The sequence below is a fragment of the Triturus cristatus genome, chromosome 6 (assembly GCF_964204655.1).
Source record: "Triturus cristatus chromosome 6, aTriCri1.1, whole genome shotgun sequence".
In the NCBI taxonomy this organism is placed as follows: Eukaryota; Metazoa; Chordata; class Amphibia; order Caudata; family Salamandridae; genus Triturus; species Triturus cristatus.
In genome coordinates this window covers 152464696-152477884 of record NC_140589.1, presented here as the reverse complement: position 1 = coordinate 152477884, position 13189 = coordinate 152464696, and the positions used below count along the sequence as shown (strand labels likewise).

Genomic DNA, 13189 nt, shown 5'->3' with positions numbered 1-13189 from the left:
TCATCCGAGCCCCCGAAAAAAACAACAAAAAAAACCAGAAGGGTCCATGTCTCGGGGGGGAATATATCAGAGGGAGGAGGACCCACATGCCCCCGGACCCCTCTGGCCAGCTAGAGTTTTAAATCCCCAGGGATGCCACCACCAAGGCCCAGCCATGTAATAGAAAGGGACGGGAGCGTGTTGCCCCCATCCTGGGCAGTTTACGGACCAGGGGACACCTATCTTAGGGGCCCAGCCGTTTTAGAAGGGGGGGTATGCAGGCCCCCTCTCCGGGTTTATTTTGGCCCTGGGGACCCTGGCGCCGGCCGTGTGGTAGAAAGGGGGTGCACACGGCCTGGCCATGAAAATGGGGGTAGGGGTCGCACGCTGCACCTCGCCAGACCGCTATCAACCCTAGGAACATCATCCCCTCGGGCCGGGCTCCTGCTATTTCTTGGAGTGCCCACCCCCAAGTCATAATAGAGGTATCCCTTCCCACAAAAGTGTGGGCAGGGAAACCTTTGTTTGCTCTCGCTTGGCGGGTGCAATTTTAAGCTTCCACTAAGCGAAAGCAAACACTAATTTTGCTCTCAGCAGGGGAAGCAGGAAAAATGCTCCCTCCCGCTGGGAGATCACTTTTCAGGGAAACAGATGAAAACATTGTCCACCGCTGGCAGGGAAACGTGCAACATCAAGTGCAGTCTCTCACAGTGAGGAGAGCCGGTGATTGAAGTGGGCTGACCCATTGCCGTGTTCTGTATACTGTGGTTGGCTGACGCAAAATGTGAGTGACACTTAGAACAGATTAGTGGATGTAGAGGACTGATTGGGAGTCCTTTTATCTGTGCGTATGTATAATTTTACTTTTAAATGCATGAAGTCGGTGGACAGCTGAAACTGGGTCTGGATCAAACCTGAAACTAGATCTTCCACTGAATGTTTGGGATCCTTTGCTTATCTTGAAGAGAGCAATTGGAAGATCTCACCCAAAATTGTTACCTCACAGCAAAGCACCTCCAAGCCAGCACATTTTAGCATAACATGAGTGCATTCAAAGCTTCTTTTTTTTTCTGCAGTTGTCTAAACACTTTGCTTGACCCGCCTATGCATTCATCTTGCATAAGGCGGGACATTTGTGGCAACTCTTTGTGCCCTCAAAGAATGTATATTTGTGACACTAAACTCCTACCACCGCTAAGGTGCCAATTGGGGACATGTAGTAGGTGGTTATGTGCTGTACTTTACCTAGTCTTACATTTCTCTCCTAACAAAGCTATACAAGTGCCTGGTTTCCTCTCCCATTTAAAAGTAATCCTGCTTGCAAGAAAGAGAACACAGACCTTGCAAGGGCGTTGCATTCCTTTTTGAAGTATTGCAACTGAACAGCTACAGGTTCACAGCATCCTCATCCTTGTACCTGATCTTGGAAGGCTAATTCTTAACATTCATTTTACCTGCTTAAATGTTAGCCTTAATGCCATGTAATGATTATTCCTATCAAACGCCTTATCTAAATTGACAGATACTCTGCTACTGGTTGCCACAGCATTCACCCTTTGACCTCTTCTGTATGCCGATTAATGTTGTTCACACTTGTTTGTGTGAAGATTACATTACTAGAGAGATCTTACATATCCTCTATGTAGCATATAGTCACAATCACAATTCCTCCATTTCATTCTCTAAGAAATGTTTTTGATGTACTTGCTTTTTCCTGGCCTTGCACATTTTATACCTATCTTCGTTTATTTCTTAGATGTCTGCTTTTTCAAAGCAAAAAGCACAAGAAGTTGGATAGCCTGAGCTGCACAGGCCACATCACACACTAAGTTTTCATTTTCTCTGGCTGGGATCAAGTGTCTGGTTTCCTGCACAGAACATGCTAGCTAATCACTTCTTGTTCATTTTTTCCTCTGCAACCTCTTTGTATTTTGCTGCCAGACACTACTTTTCATACAAATGCATCGCTGTGGTTTCAGGCCTCCTGCTGGAGTCACCTCATTGGTGGAGTACAAACTGTTTTCTTCTGAGGGATCACCCATGTAGGTGTGTTTGTTTTGGAGTGGCCCGACCATTACAATCTATAGTGGAGTCCTATCTTTTCGGATCCACAGTCCATATTCCACCATGGGTCACCTGGAAGGCCTCTGAGGTGAATCAGTTTGAAGTAAAGGAAATGAACAGCATCTCCCATTTCAGTTTCCCTGATAAGCTGAAAATAGCGAGTTCTGTCCTATTTCAAACATACAACTATCTTCACCTCTGATATCCTGACTCTTCTGTTACAGCCTCCCCTTTGTAACGTTTAGAGCGGTAGTTGGCTACTTGACTACAAGAGACCGTGGCATGCCAGGCTGAGAATGGTGATTGTGCACGATAGCTTTACACCAGTTTGTTTGAATAACTTGATGCAGCAGTTTGCAGTCCAATACCACAGTGGCATTGATCTCACAGGGGTTAACAGCAGAGATCTGGAGTCTGTATTTGGAGAGGAATATGTGCGTACTTCGAGGTATTCAATAATTTCATATCTTTCTTCACCTAAACCTCAGTTGACTCCAGAAGTGCACTGTTCCTTCCCTTCTGCCCTACCTCAATCAGTCTGTGTAAGACTACTAGAGCCATCAAGGTTTTGGCTGATGGTTAAACGCTGGATACTTTGGCCTCAAATTCCCACATGTACCTGTCCTATTCCTGTCATTAGCCAATCATTCCACTGTTACTATTAAATAAGCTGTGATTTGATTAGCATATAGACTGTACAACTATAAGAAAAAACACCAAGCCCATATGTTTCTTATAATTTGTTTTATTTTTTTATTTTTAGGTGTTACCCAAGGACCACCTGCACCACCACCACCACCACCACCTCCCCCACCACCTCCACCTCTTCCTACTGGCCCATGCTTTACCACTGCAGCGGGGCCCCCACCACCACAAGGTCCCCCACCACCACCCCCTCCACCACTTCCACTCTCTGGGCCTCCACCGCCACCTGGACCCCCTCCTCCCCCTCCTGGCCAGGCACTTCCGCAAGCCCCACCACCACCACCACCACCACCTCCTGCACCTCCCCTCCCTTCTGGAATATTCGGTGGATCATCAGAAGAAAATCGTCCCTTAACAGGACTAGCTGCTGCACTTGCTGGAGCCAAACTTAGGAGAGTATCCAGGGTAATTTGATTTATTGCTGCCTTTTTTACATTGTCCTGTATCTAACATTCTAGTCCAGTAAAACTATTGCTTCCATCACAGGCAATCAGGAGTATAAAATGTATAGTTCTGATAAGTCTTATATCATTATTTGCTACATATAGTCTTGGATTAAATGTTGTGTTGCAGTAAAAGAAGAAACACATGTAATTTAAAGAATGAAGATCAACTGTAGCTTCAGAATAATCTTCCTGGAGTTGGGTCATTTAGGAATTTATCTCGACCGTTTACTGCGACATGCCTGTAAAGTCCTCAACTGTAGAGAATTGCAGATGTTTCAGTTGAGGCTTCTACACAAAGCACATTTGTGGTCAGTCATTAATGATTGCAGAGTGGGACTTTGCTGTTCTGACCTTTACTTGTTTCTGTGTTTTTTAAAAAAAATTTTTTGTTTTAGTCTTAATATCAGCCAGGAGTTCACCCCACTCATACTCTTTCTCTCACATTTATGAATGAATGAATTGGGTACTTGTAGAGTCCGCTACCACTCTCAAAAGAGCATCTTAGCGCTATGCGGAAGCAACACTACTCAACACGTACAGGGTCAGAGCCTAGGAAGCAACTTCTTCAGATGATGAGAGAAGAACATAATATACTCTAAATCACATTCTCATTTGCTTATTCTCACACATGCTCACTCACACTCACTGTTACTCAAACCTACCGTTACTCACTGATTCTTATTCTCACTTGCTAAAACATTCATACACACACTGGGCACTGGTGCCTTTGCATCTGCTGCACCATTGATGACTACACTTCTGACACACTTCCACTCCCTTCCCAACGCCCAATCACTCATAAGCAGTCACTCACGCCCTCGTAATGAGTTTCACTTATTAATACGTGCACTCAAGCTCAGATTCACTTTCATTGGCACTCACAAACACACACTTTCACTCAATCCCAATCACTCGTAAACACATGCATGGAGAAATAACTTTTTTCAAAATTTAACATACCCTGCTTAATAGGCAACTCGGAGAGTCCATGCCAGCAGAGCTGGCACCCTGTCCTGGGCATTGGAACCAGCAAGCCATGATTCCCAACGAGGAGCCAGGCGGGCAGGATTGAAAAGAGAAAGAGCCACCTTAATCTCTTTTTCAGCTTCTTGATAGGAAAGGAAGAGCAACCCTATAAGAAGCTGGGGTAGTGCTGCTCTTCTGCTAATTGTCTTAAGGGATGCACTGATATTCACCCTGAGAGCCACATTTTAGATGATTTACTGTACTGCCCGAGGCATGCACAGTATGTCTGCTAAATAAAGTAGATGGTGCAAATATGCGCAGTCCAGAAATTCAGCTACAGAGTGTTTAATTTTGAAACAACTCTATAGCTGGATCATGCATCAGCCCTCCCTCCTCAAGTCATGAGAAGCTTGGGGGACGAGGCTGAGAGGGTTGACCTGTGCACTGGCAGTTTTCATGAAAATACGGAACTCGTGTTTTCCTGTAGCTGTTAAATGGAAAAATGCACAGGGGCTTTCCTAAAAGGTTTCGGGGTGATTCGTCAAGCTGTGGCTGAGAAAAAAAGGGTAGCCCAAAATGCAATGTCTCCATGCTGTTGTCAAGGGGATATTTGAACAGCGACACTGCGAAAAACTGCTTAACGGAATGACACCAAATTTGGCATATACCTACATCTTACTCGAGAAAGCGTTTTTATTTTGTGATTTGGTGTAAATCAGATCAGTAGTTGTTGGGAAATTAAGGTTCACAATCTTTGTATATCTGGCGTTTGGTTCTGCAGTCACACAACTTCAGATAGAGAGCTCGGAGTCTGAGAGAGCTTCCTCCCCAACACCAACTAAAAGGCTTCCACAAACTCCATCAGAAGCTCGTGCCCTGATTAGCTGGTCGCAACATGAAGAGAAATGTTGCAGCTGCTTATTTAGACCACAGGTCTTGGTCCCTGTGTTCTTGATATTAGGAAAACAAAGTATGAGGGGGCTAGGTTGGGGGATACCCTTGCCCACTGAAGGCCAGGCTAGGCTCTGCAGTCTACCCATCACTGTGCTCAGTGTGTTGGCATTATATAATAATAAAATATTTTTTTACGTTAAACCCCCAGAAAATCAAAAGTTATAGTGACTTTATAGTTAGGTGTGGTAATATCGGTCTTTGCGTTTAACAAAATTAATCTCAAATTCATTGAAACGCCAAAAGTTTAAGTGATGTTTTACTTGGATGCAAATGTCAGTTTAAACAAAGTGTTAAGCTCAAGGAAAACACTGACTGCTATAATTTCATGTAACTGTTACTCCCATGCACTGCTTATGACCTCGCATATTAGAAAGCACATGACCTGCTCTGTGACATAATTGATAATACTTCTGGTGACAACTGAACTACCTTATTGATGGCAACACTGTGCAAGGCGAGGGCACAAGTTTAAGTTACTTTAATAACTATACCCGTTTAATGTATTTTTAATTTTTTTTATAGCTTTAAATGGTATGCCAAACTTCCTCTTCACCTAACTGGAACGTCACTTTAACCTTTGTTTATTTTCAAAACAGTCTAGAAAAAATGAAGATAGTCTCCTCTTCTCCCCCATGCCCACCAAAAACCTACTTTAAAAGAAAAATGAGAGAAAAGAAGCGTAATGTTGCTAGATAGGCTGGAAACTTTACGGAAGCACACTCCTCCACTAAACCATGGTACCTTGTGAGTAACTCTTCCTCCAGTTCTGTTTTTTTCAGCTTCTGGTAAAAGGAGAGAGCTTAGCCGTCGTGGATCCTTTTAAGTGTCCTGCTGTGGCAGGTAGAAGGCAGAAAAGGACCCACAGAGTCTTTGCATTTTTGTGCCTAACAAACACCCAGTGTATAAGCTAGTGTCTCCGCTAAAGCTTTCTTTAAGAACCCAGAGGTAAAGGGAGAAACTACAGTCCTATATCACGGAGTTGACTTCAGTGTTTTTTTTTTTTTCGGTGACTAGATGGTGCCTCTCTACTTCAGCTGTCTCCATTATCTGTAAAAGGAGATGTAGAAAGATCTTCTGTGAGAAGCGCCACCTGCTCCATTCATCTTGTTCGTCATGGTGCACTCTTTTAGATAAACCCATACATTTGACTGACAAAGTAACACTCGAAATCAAGCTCTGTGCACTTACATCTTTCAATGTCTTTGTGCAGAACACTCAAGTCAAGGAGGCATCCGGCCACATCGGATTCAGTATATTGAGGAACTTAAATCCTGGCAAGAGAAGTGTTTCTTAAGTGCTACCAATGTCCAGTTCTCTGTCTCCGGTACCTTATTTCAATAGAGCTTCTCCGTTCTGGTTGGTCACAGCACATACCACATCAGCAGTTTTTCTGTCACAAGCTTTGTCTAGAAGACTGGTATGTGATATTCAGAACACTATTCTAAAAAGAGAAAATCCTTAACACTGTATCTGATCTGATGACCAAGCTTCCTGCATGGTTCTTTTACCCCTTATGTGTGTTCTGAGGTGAAACATCGGTTTGGAATTGCTAAGATGATTCTGGATGATAGTTGTGATATAGCCTGCCTGGGAGAAAATGTCCCTAGCATATAGTTCTCTGATACATGTAGAGCAAAATTTTCCTATTTTCATGGTGTACTGCTCTGGTGGGGGGGTTTTGCTGTTAGAGAGGACTCAATAGATTCTTATGCTGAAGCTTTTAACAGAATGTATCTGCGGTGTACTCTCCACCAGGCTTATACACTTGATTTTGCTTTATCAGTCACAAACTGATGTGGTCACTTTGTTAGATATCAGACTGTCATTTTCACAACTATAGAATGTACAATTGTGCTGTGTTTAGGAGATCTCAATCTGTTTGCTTCCCCCACTGGTGCCACCTTTCTACAATGGGACAGCACCTTCAGAACTTCCTAGCAACACAGTCTGTCAATACCACTAAGGACTTGGAAGCAACTAAATATAGTCAAGTTTCAATAGATCCAGCTAGGTAGTCTTATGAAAGTCCACTCTACATCTACTGCTTAGTTTCAAATTGCCCTATCCTATGAAGCCCTGATACATGTTACGGACATGCTTCTTCACCTTCACTCTGTTACCTGACCCAGGTCCTCTTGGCATGTTAATTACTTGTTAGTACTCAAGACCTTGTCAGACTGAAATTAGAGATTCATAGGCTCGTGAAGGACATAGTGAAGAAATTGTTGCAAGACATGCCATCTTTGCTAAATCAACTGAAATAGGTCAGTTGTTAATAAGATCAAACCATCTTATTACAACACTCTGATTGCCTAGTCACTTTTGTGACGGATCAGATTTTACTAGTTTTACAGCGCCCTTCCCTGGTGGGTGTTAGTCCTCTGTCCTAAAGCTTTCGACAACATGGCAAGCATTTGCGATGTATTGATATTCAGTATTCATGCCTGCTGTCTGCCTCACCTCTTGCCTATTGCGTTGCACAACTGATTAAGGCAGCTGCCAAAGTAACTGTCACTTTCTGCCTGTTTTAACAGGCCTTTGGGACAATTGAGTTTCCTCTGAACTTAACAATAGCAGTGCAACACCCCATTTGAAAAACAAACCTGAATGCAAAACTTTATCTGCACTATCGTTCAATTTCTCTACTGCCTTTTCTGGGCAATACCTCTGACAAGGCAGTGTTAGTTTGACTCCTTGGTTTTACAGAAAAGCAATTGTATCCCTGCTCAAACAGACTTTAGTTTCTGCACAAACACAGAACTACCAGGACTTTCAGTTCTGGGCGACAGTAAGTGGTGTGTGCAACCTTGGTTTTACTATCTCTTACACTAATTTAAATAATGGCTGGTCTTGGATGCTGTGGTAGAGCCTTAAATTGAACATCATCTTTTGTAATGTAAGCCAAGTTCTTAAACTGATACATTATACATCTTCAGTATGTCAGAATAAAGAGGCGAGCGACCATGGTGGGCCACAATTTTGTGTACTGTTGAATGTGCATGCCAGTGATCCTTTGGCATACACTTCTACCTATATGCAAATGAAATACTGTTCATTCTAACTAAGTAGAATAACCATGGGAACATGTCTGTCAGTGGTATGCTTGATGTCTGTCCGTTTACTCCAATTAAACCCTGTAACGTAGAAGTCTTTTTGACAGATTCTGCTTTTCTCTGATCATCCAACAGCTGACAAGCATCAATGGGCCTTTGCCTTCCTAAGTCTCTACGCAACGTGGGAATTTATTTGGATGATAAAGTACCACTTGAATCTGACCGTCGCAGTGACAAGCTCATGCTTTTACCATATAAACATTCCTTGTTGTGTCTTCATTACTTGGGGCACTTTGCTGCATTCTTGCGTTAAATGTTTGTTAATTCTACTGAAGACTCTGAGTAGTATTTGTAATGAAGAGGAGTTGCAGGAACACTTCTTGATCGGTTACGACTGAAACAACATAACGCAGCACAGCTACTTTTAGGCAAAATGTGCAGACATTTCCTACACATTATGCCATCTCCATTGGCTTCCACTGGAAAATCAATTCAAATCTGCTGATTGTCTGCAAGGCATTTTATATGCGCTCTCCCACTTTCTGGGCATGTTAACTTGAATGCATCTTACCCAATCGCTGTCTCAGATCTGCTAAAACGTTTCTGTAGTGCATTTCTACAGTGGTGGTCTTAAACTAGTAGAACCTTCTTGGCTTTAGCAGCCAAGCTATAGCATTCCTAACAATTACATCTACGTTCAACGCCGCTAATCATATTTAATAGACCCTGGCTGTGGTACCCTGTACTTCACATGTCTATTATACATTGGAACAACAGTGATACTAGTGTGCTTGGAGGCTTCTTTGAAAGTGCGTTATTACAAATAAATGATGGGATAAGACCAGAAGTACATTGGATCCTCTGCTTATGCTTCCGACTGCAGGTATTCCAGTGACTGCTGTTGCACGGTTTGATACAACTTCGCAATCTGACAATATTATACTTCTGAGAAAGATTCCATGCTACAAGTCCCTTTCATTCAGGATGTTCTGAGAATTGCTGTTGTACGAGAAGACCCCACTCCCAGGCCTTGCATTGCTCAATCTCCATGTCCACTGCTGTATCTAATATCTAAACTTTAGATTTTCCTCTTTACTTTGACCGGCTGCCCACCTCCCAGAATCTTGTCTGCTGATATGAGTGTTGCACTGTGTTGACAAGAAGTCCCACAAAACCATACCTGTATGGCATTGAATCATATGGTTGTGCAGATGGCAATCTACTGGTGCAATGAGAATGGGAGCCCTACCAGAGCAATCAATTGTGAAGACCGGGTCTTCTTCATCAAACTGTACTTTGAGACCCAGTAGCAGTCTACTGGTGAGATCAATTTGGAAGATATAGTGAGTAAATCAAAAACTGGAATCCTAAATAGCACAAACGTCAATTGGCTTAACTGAAAATACCATCCAAAAGTTTTGCATAGTACCAAAATCTGTTCCGTTGGAATTGCTGAAATTAGTTTGAATTAAGAACAGTGCAGTTCTTATGACGGTTTTATACTGGATTAAGCTCTGCACTCACCGGTTGCACGTTACAGTGGTGCTTGCAATAATGATCTGATAGACTTCTAGCTCCAGATTCCTTTCCTTTGAGTTTCCCAGGCGTCAGGCTGGATCCATAATCTTTTGCTGAGCAATACCCATTGTGCGCTCCGTTGGGTGGCTCTGCGTGTCGTCAGTCGATTATGATGTCGCAGCACCTATATAGGCGCCACCCAGGCAAGCAGACGCCGGTTTAACTCTAATAAGGGAAGAGCTACCCCTCTGTTGCTTTTTGACACGATGCTATTTCTCGACATCAAGATTATTTTTTCCGGCATCATGTGCGTGGATGTCTTCGAGGACTGTCGGTCACCGATTTCCCCCCCCCTCCCCCCCCCCCCCCGCCTCTGTTGTCTGTGTCTCGAGCGCTACCACGATCTGAAGCAGTGTTCGGAGTGTCGGATCAAGGCTCCTTAGACCTTACGGGAGCGTGCAGCTACTTGTGGCCTGACAGCCGGCACCATTAAGTGAGACTCCGTGGAGGTCCCTGTCCTAATCGGGGAAGCGGAGGTTGCAGGAACGCTCTTGGAGCCCAAAGTTTTCTTCGTCCCACTCGGGGTCATTGGAACACTTGGGGAAGAGGCACAAGAAGCAGTCCAAGCAGACTTAATCTTCACCTTGACTGTTGTATTTTGACAGAGGTAAGAAGCACTGACACTCTTCTACGAAGCTAGGGTCTGACTTGGCACGTCATTTTCCAGGAGCCAGAGCGACCCACCCTCAAATCAAAGATTTCTACGAGGCCATGCGCCGCGTATTTGAGTGCGCAGACCCCTCTGGTCAGCTTTCGGTCCCTTGCGGGGTCGAAAGGGGCCCCATCTGATTCAATGCAATAGGTGCCTGTGGGGCCTCACAGATGCCTTTTTTAAGTGTGAAAGGTATGTATTATATGCTTCTTGAACCCAAATAAATGTTACTAGGCCTAGATTTTTGTGGATTTGGTTTTCAGATCTTATATTAAGTTCTGTTTGGCAGCCTAATCATTCCTACTTTTAAAACTAAGTGAGCGATAATTAACCCTGCTATATATGGTTCTACATATTAGTTTCATGCAAATTAAACATTTTTCCTTTTCTATTCACTTTAATTATTGTTATTATTCAGAATTTGTATTGCGCATAGCTGCCCCAGCAACGGGGCGGTCCAGCGCCACCAAAGACCAAAGCTGTGGGCCTGGAGGAGACTTATGATTAGACAGGGAAGAGCCAGGTTTTTATGGCTTTGCGAAAGGCAAGGTGGTTCTGGAGCGCTCTGATGGAAAGAGGGAGCGAATTCCAGAGCTTCGCAGCAAGGCTGCGAAAAGAACAACCACCTGCTCTCGCTTTCCGAACTCGAGGAGTGCAGACCAATGCTTGGTCAGCGGATCTAAGGGAGCGCCGTGGTACATAGAACTCCAGCAATTTAGCCAGCCCTGGAGGTGCCTGTAGGATCAAAATCCTATGTGCCACACAGAGTGATTTAAATTGAATGTGCTTTTCCACCGGCAACCAGTGAAGTTTGGGGAGCACATGCGCAACCGAGCTGGATTTTGGCAGAGCCACCAAAATGCGATCCGCTGCATTCTGAATTCTCTGTAAACGCTTAATACTGGATTTATTGGCACCCAAATAAAGGGAGTTGCCGTAGTCCAGCCTAGAAAGAAGTCGCCTGGACAATAGTCTGACGCACCTTGGGAGGAAAGAAGCCCAATAAAGGCCTCCGACAAACAAACAAACCCCAGCGACCGCCTTCGACTGGATGTTGAATATCAGGCCACTGTCAAACCACACACCCAGGTTCTTCACAGCCTCCTTAGGCATGCGGGCGGGTTTAAGACGCTCTGGCCAACACTGCTCGGACCACAGCTCCCGATCCTTACCGAACAAAAGGACCTCCGATTTGCCCGCATTCAACTGCAGGCAATTTGCTGCCATCCAGTCCGCGACCACCAAAAGGTCCTCTTTAAACTTGTCCTAGTCGATGCTACATTTCTGAGAAAAGGCGATCACCAATTGGGTGTCGTCGGCATACGACACCAATGACAATACCCTGCCCACCGCAGCCAGAGGGCGGACATAGATGTTGAACAAAAGAGGGCTCAAGATTGAGCCCTGCGGCACTCCCTGTTTCAAAGCAAACTCCTGCGAGTGAAACGGTGGTACGGAGACCTGAAACGACCTCCCTTCCAGGAAGGACTGAAGCCAGTCCAAGGCCGTACCTCTGATACCAATCTCCTGGAGGCGCTGTAAAAGTATCACGTGAGAGACTGTATCAAACGCGGCACTTAAGTCCAAAAGGACTAAGGCCGCAGAGTCACCTACATCCAAATTCCCCCGGATCACTTCCGTCACTGCCAACAAGGCAGACTTGGTACTGCGCCGTGCTCGGAAACCAATCTGTGATAAATCCAGAATGGCATTCTGCTCGATAAACTCAGAGTAGATTTTACATGGGACTCCACCAGCTTTGCCAGAAAAGGCAGCTGGGAGATAGGGCGATAATTGCCCAAATCGGCAGGATCAGAGGAAGGTTTCTTTAGCAGTGGGGTGACCGTGGCGTGTTTCCACGCCCTGGGTACGGATGCTAAGGACAATGAGAGGTTGATCAAATCAATGGTCACAGGAGAGATAAACTCATGAAACTGGCGGAAACGGGCAGGAGTCAAGGGGTTGGCTGACGAGCCCGATTTTGATTTTCAAACAAAGGGGCTCAAATTCTATGGGGGAGAGGGGAGGAAAAGATAGCATCTTCCCCACCGAGAGATTAACAACCCCCAAATCTACCCCCTCCATGGCAGAGTCCACAATATGCAGTCCCCGGTAGATCATCTCTACTTTGTTCACGAAGTGCCTAGCCAACTCATTACACTGATGGTGCGAGGCAATCTGTGAGATCCCAGAAGAACCCGCGCTCTTTATGCTCCTCAGCAAAGAAAAGATAGTCCTAGCAGGGTTCGAACTGACCTGGCTTTTATCGGCCACGTAATCCGCTCGGGCTCTCCGGATAATTTAATGATACTGCTTAATGGCTGCACGGTATTTACTTTTTGCAGCCACATCATAAGAGCGTCTCCAGGCGCTTTCAAGCTGTTTACAGTCCTTTTTGGCTGTAGTTAGCGACTCGTTAAACCAAGGGTTAGATGGCCCACGGTTCTTCCCTCCCAATTTGGCCGGGATACACTTGTCCAGACCTGATGTCAACCACTCATGGAAGCGCAGGTTCGCCAGCTCCATGTCTAATGGCAACTGAGGCCTATGGCTGGACAGTAAAGCTGACAGGCGGCCGATGTCCAGTTTATGCCAAGGTCGTTTTACAACTGGAACAGGACGTTTCAGGTCTGTCTTTCCCAGCAGTCGTAATGAAAATGGAAAAAAAAAATGGCCTGTCCAAGCCTGCGGAACCGGCGATAATACCTTTAATGCGTTTAGATTAGAGAATAAGGGGTCCAGCAGGTGTCCGGCCACATGCGTGCGCTCACGGTCCTGCTGGACCAGTTGGT

The 13189-nt window shown here is 44.9% G+C and overlaps 1 protein-coding gene across 5 annotated transcripts in view; it reads left to right on the top strand.

The window, feature by feature from the left end:
* Positions 1-13189, top strand: part of ENAH (ENAH actin regulator) — a 668777-nt gene that overhangs the window by 455953 nt on the left and 199635 nt on the right. For all 5 annotated transcript variants that reach the window (XM_085610395.1, XM_085610392.1, XM_085610391.1 and 2 more), the window contains one exon: positions 2807-3153. In XM_085610395.1, coding sequence (XP_085466521.1) covers positions 2807-3153 — 347 coding nt within the window. The remainder of the gene's footprint in view (positions 1-2806; positions 3154-13189) is intronic.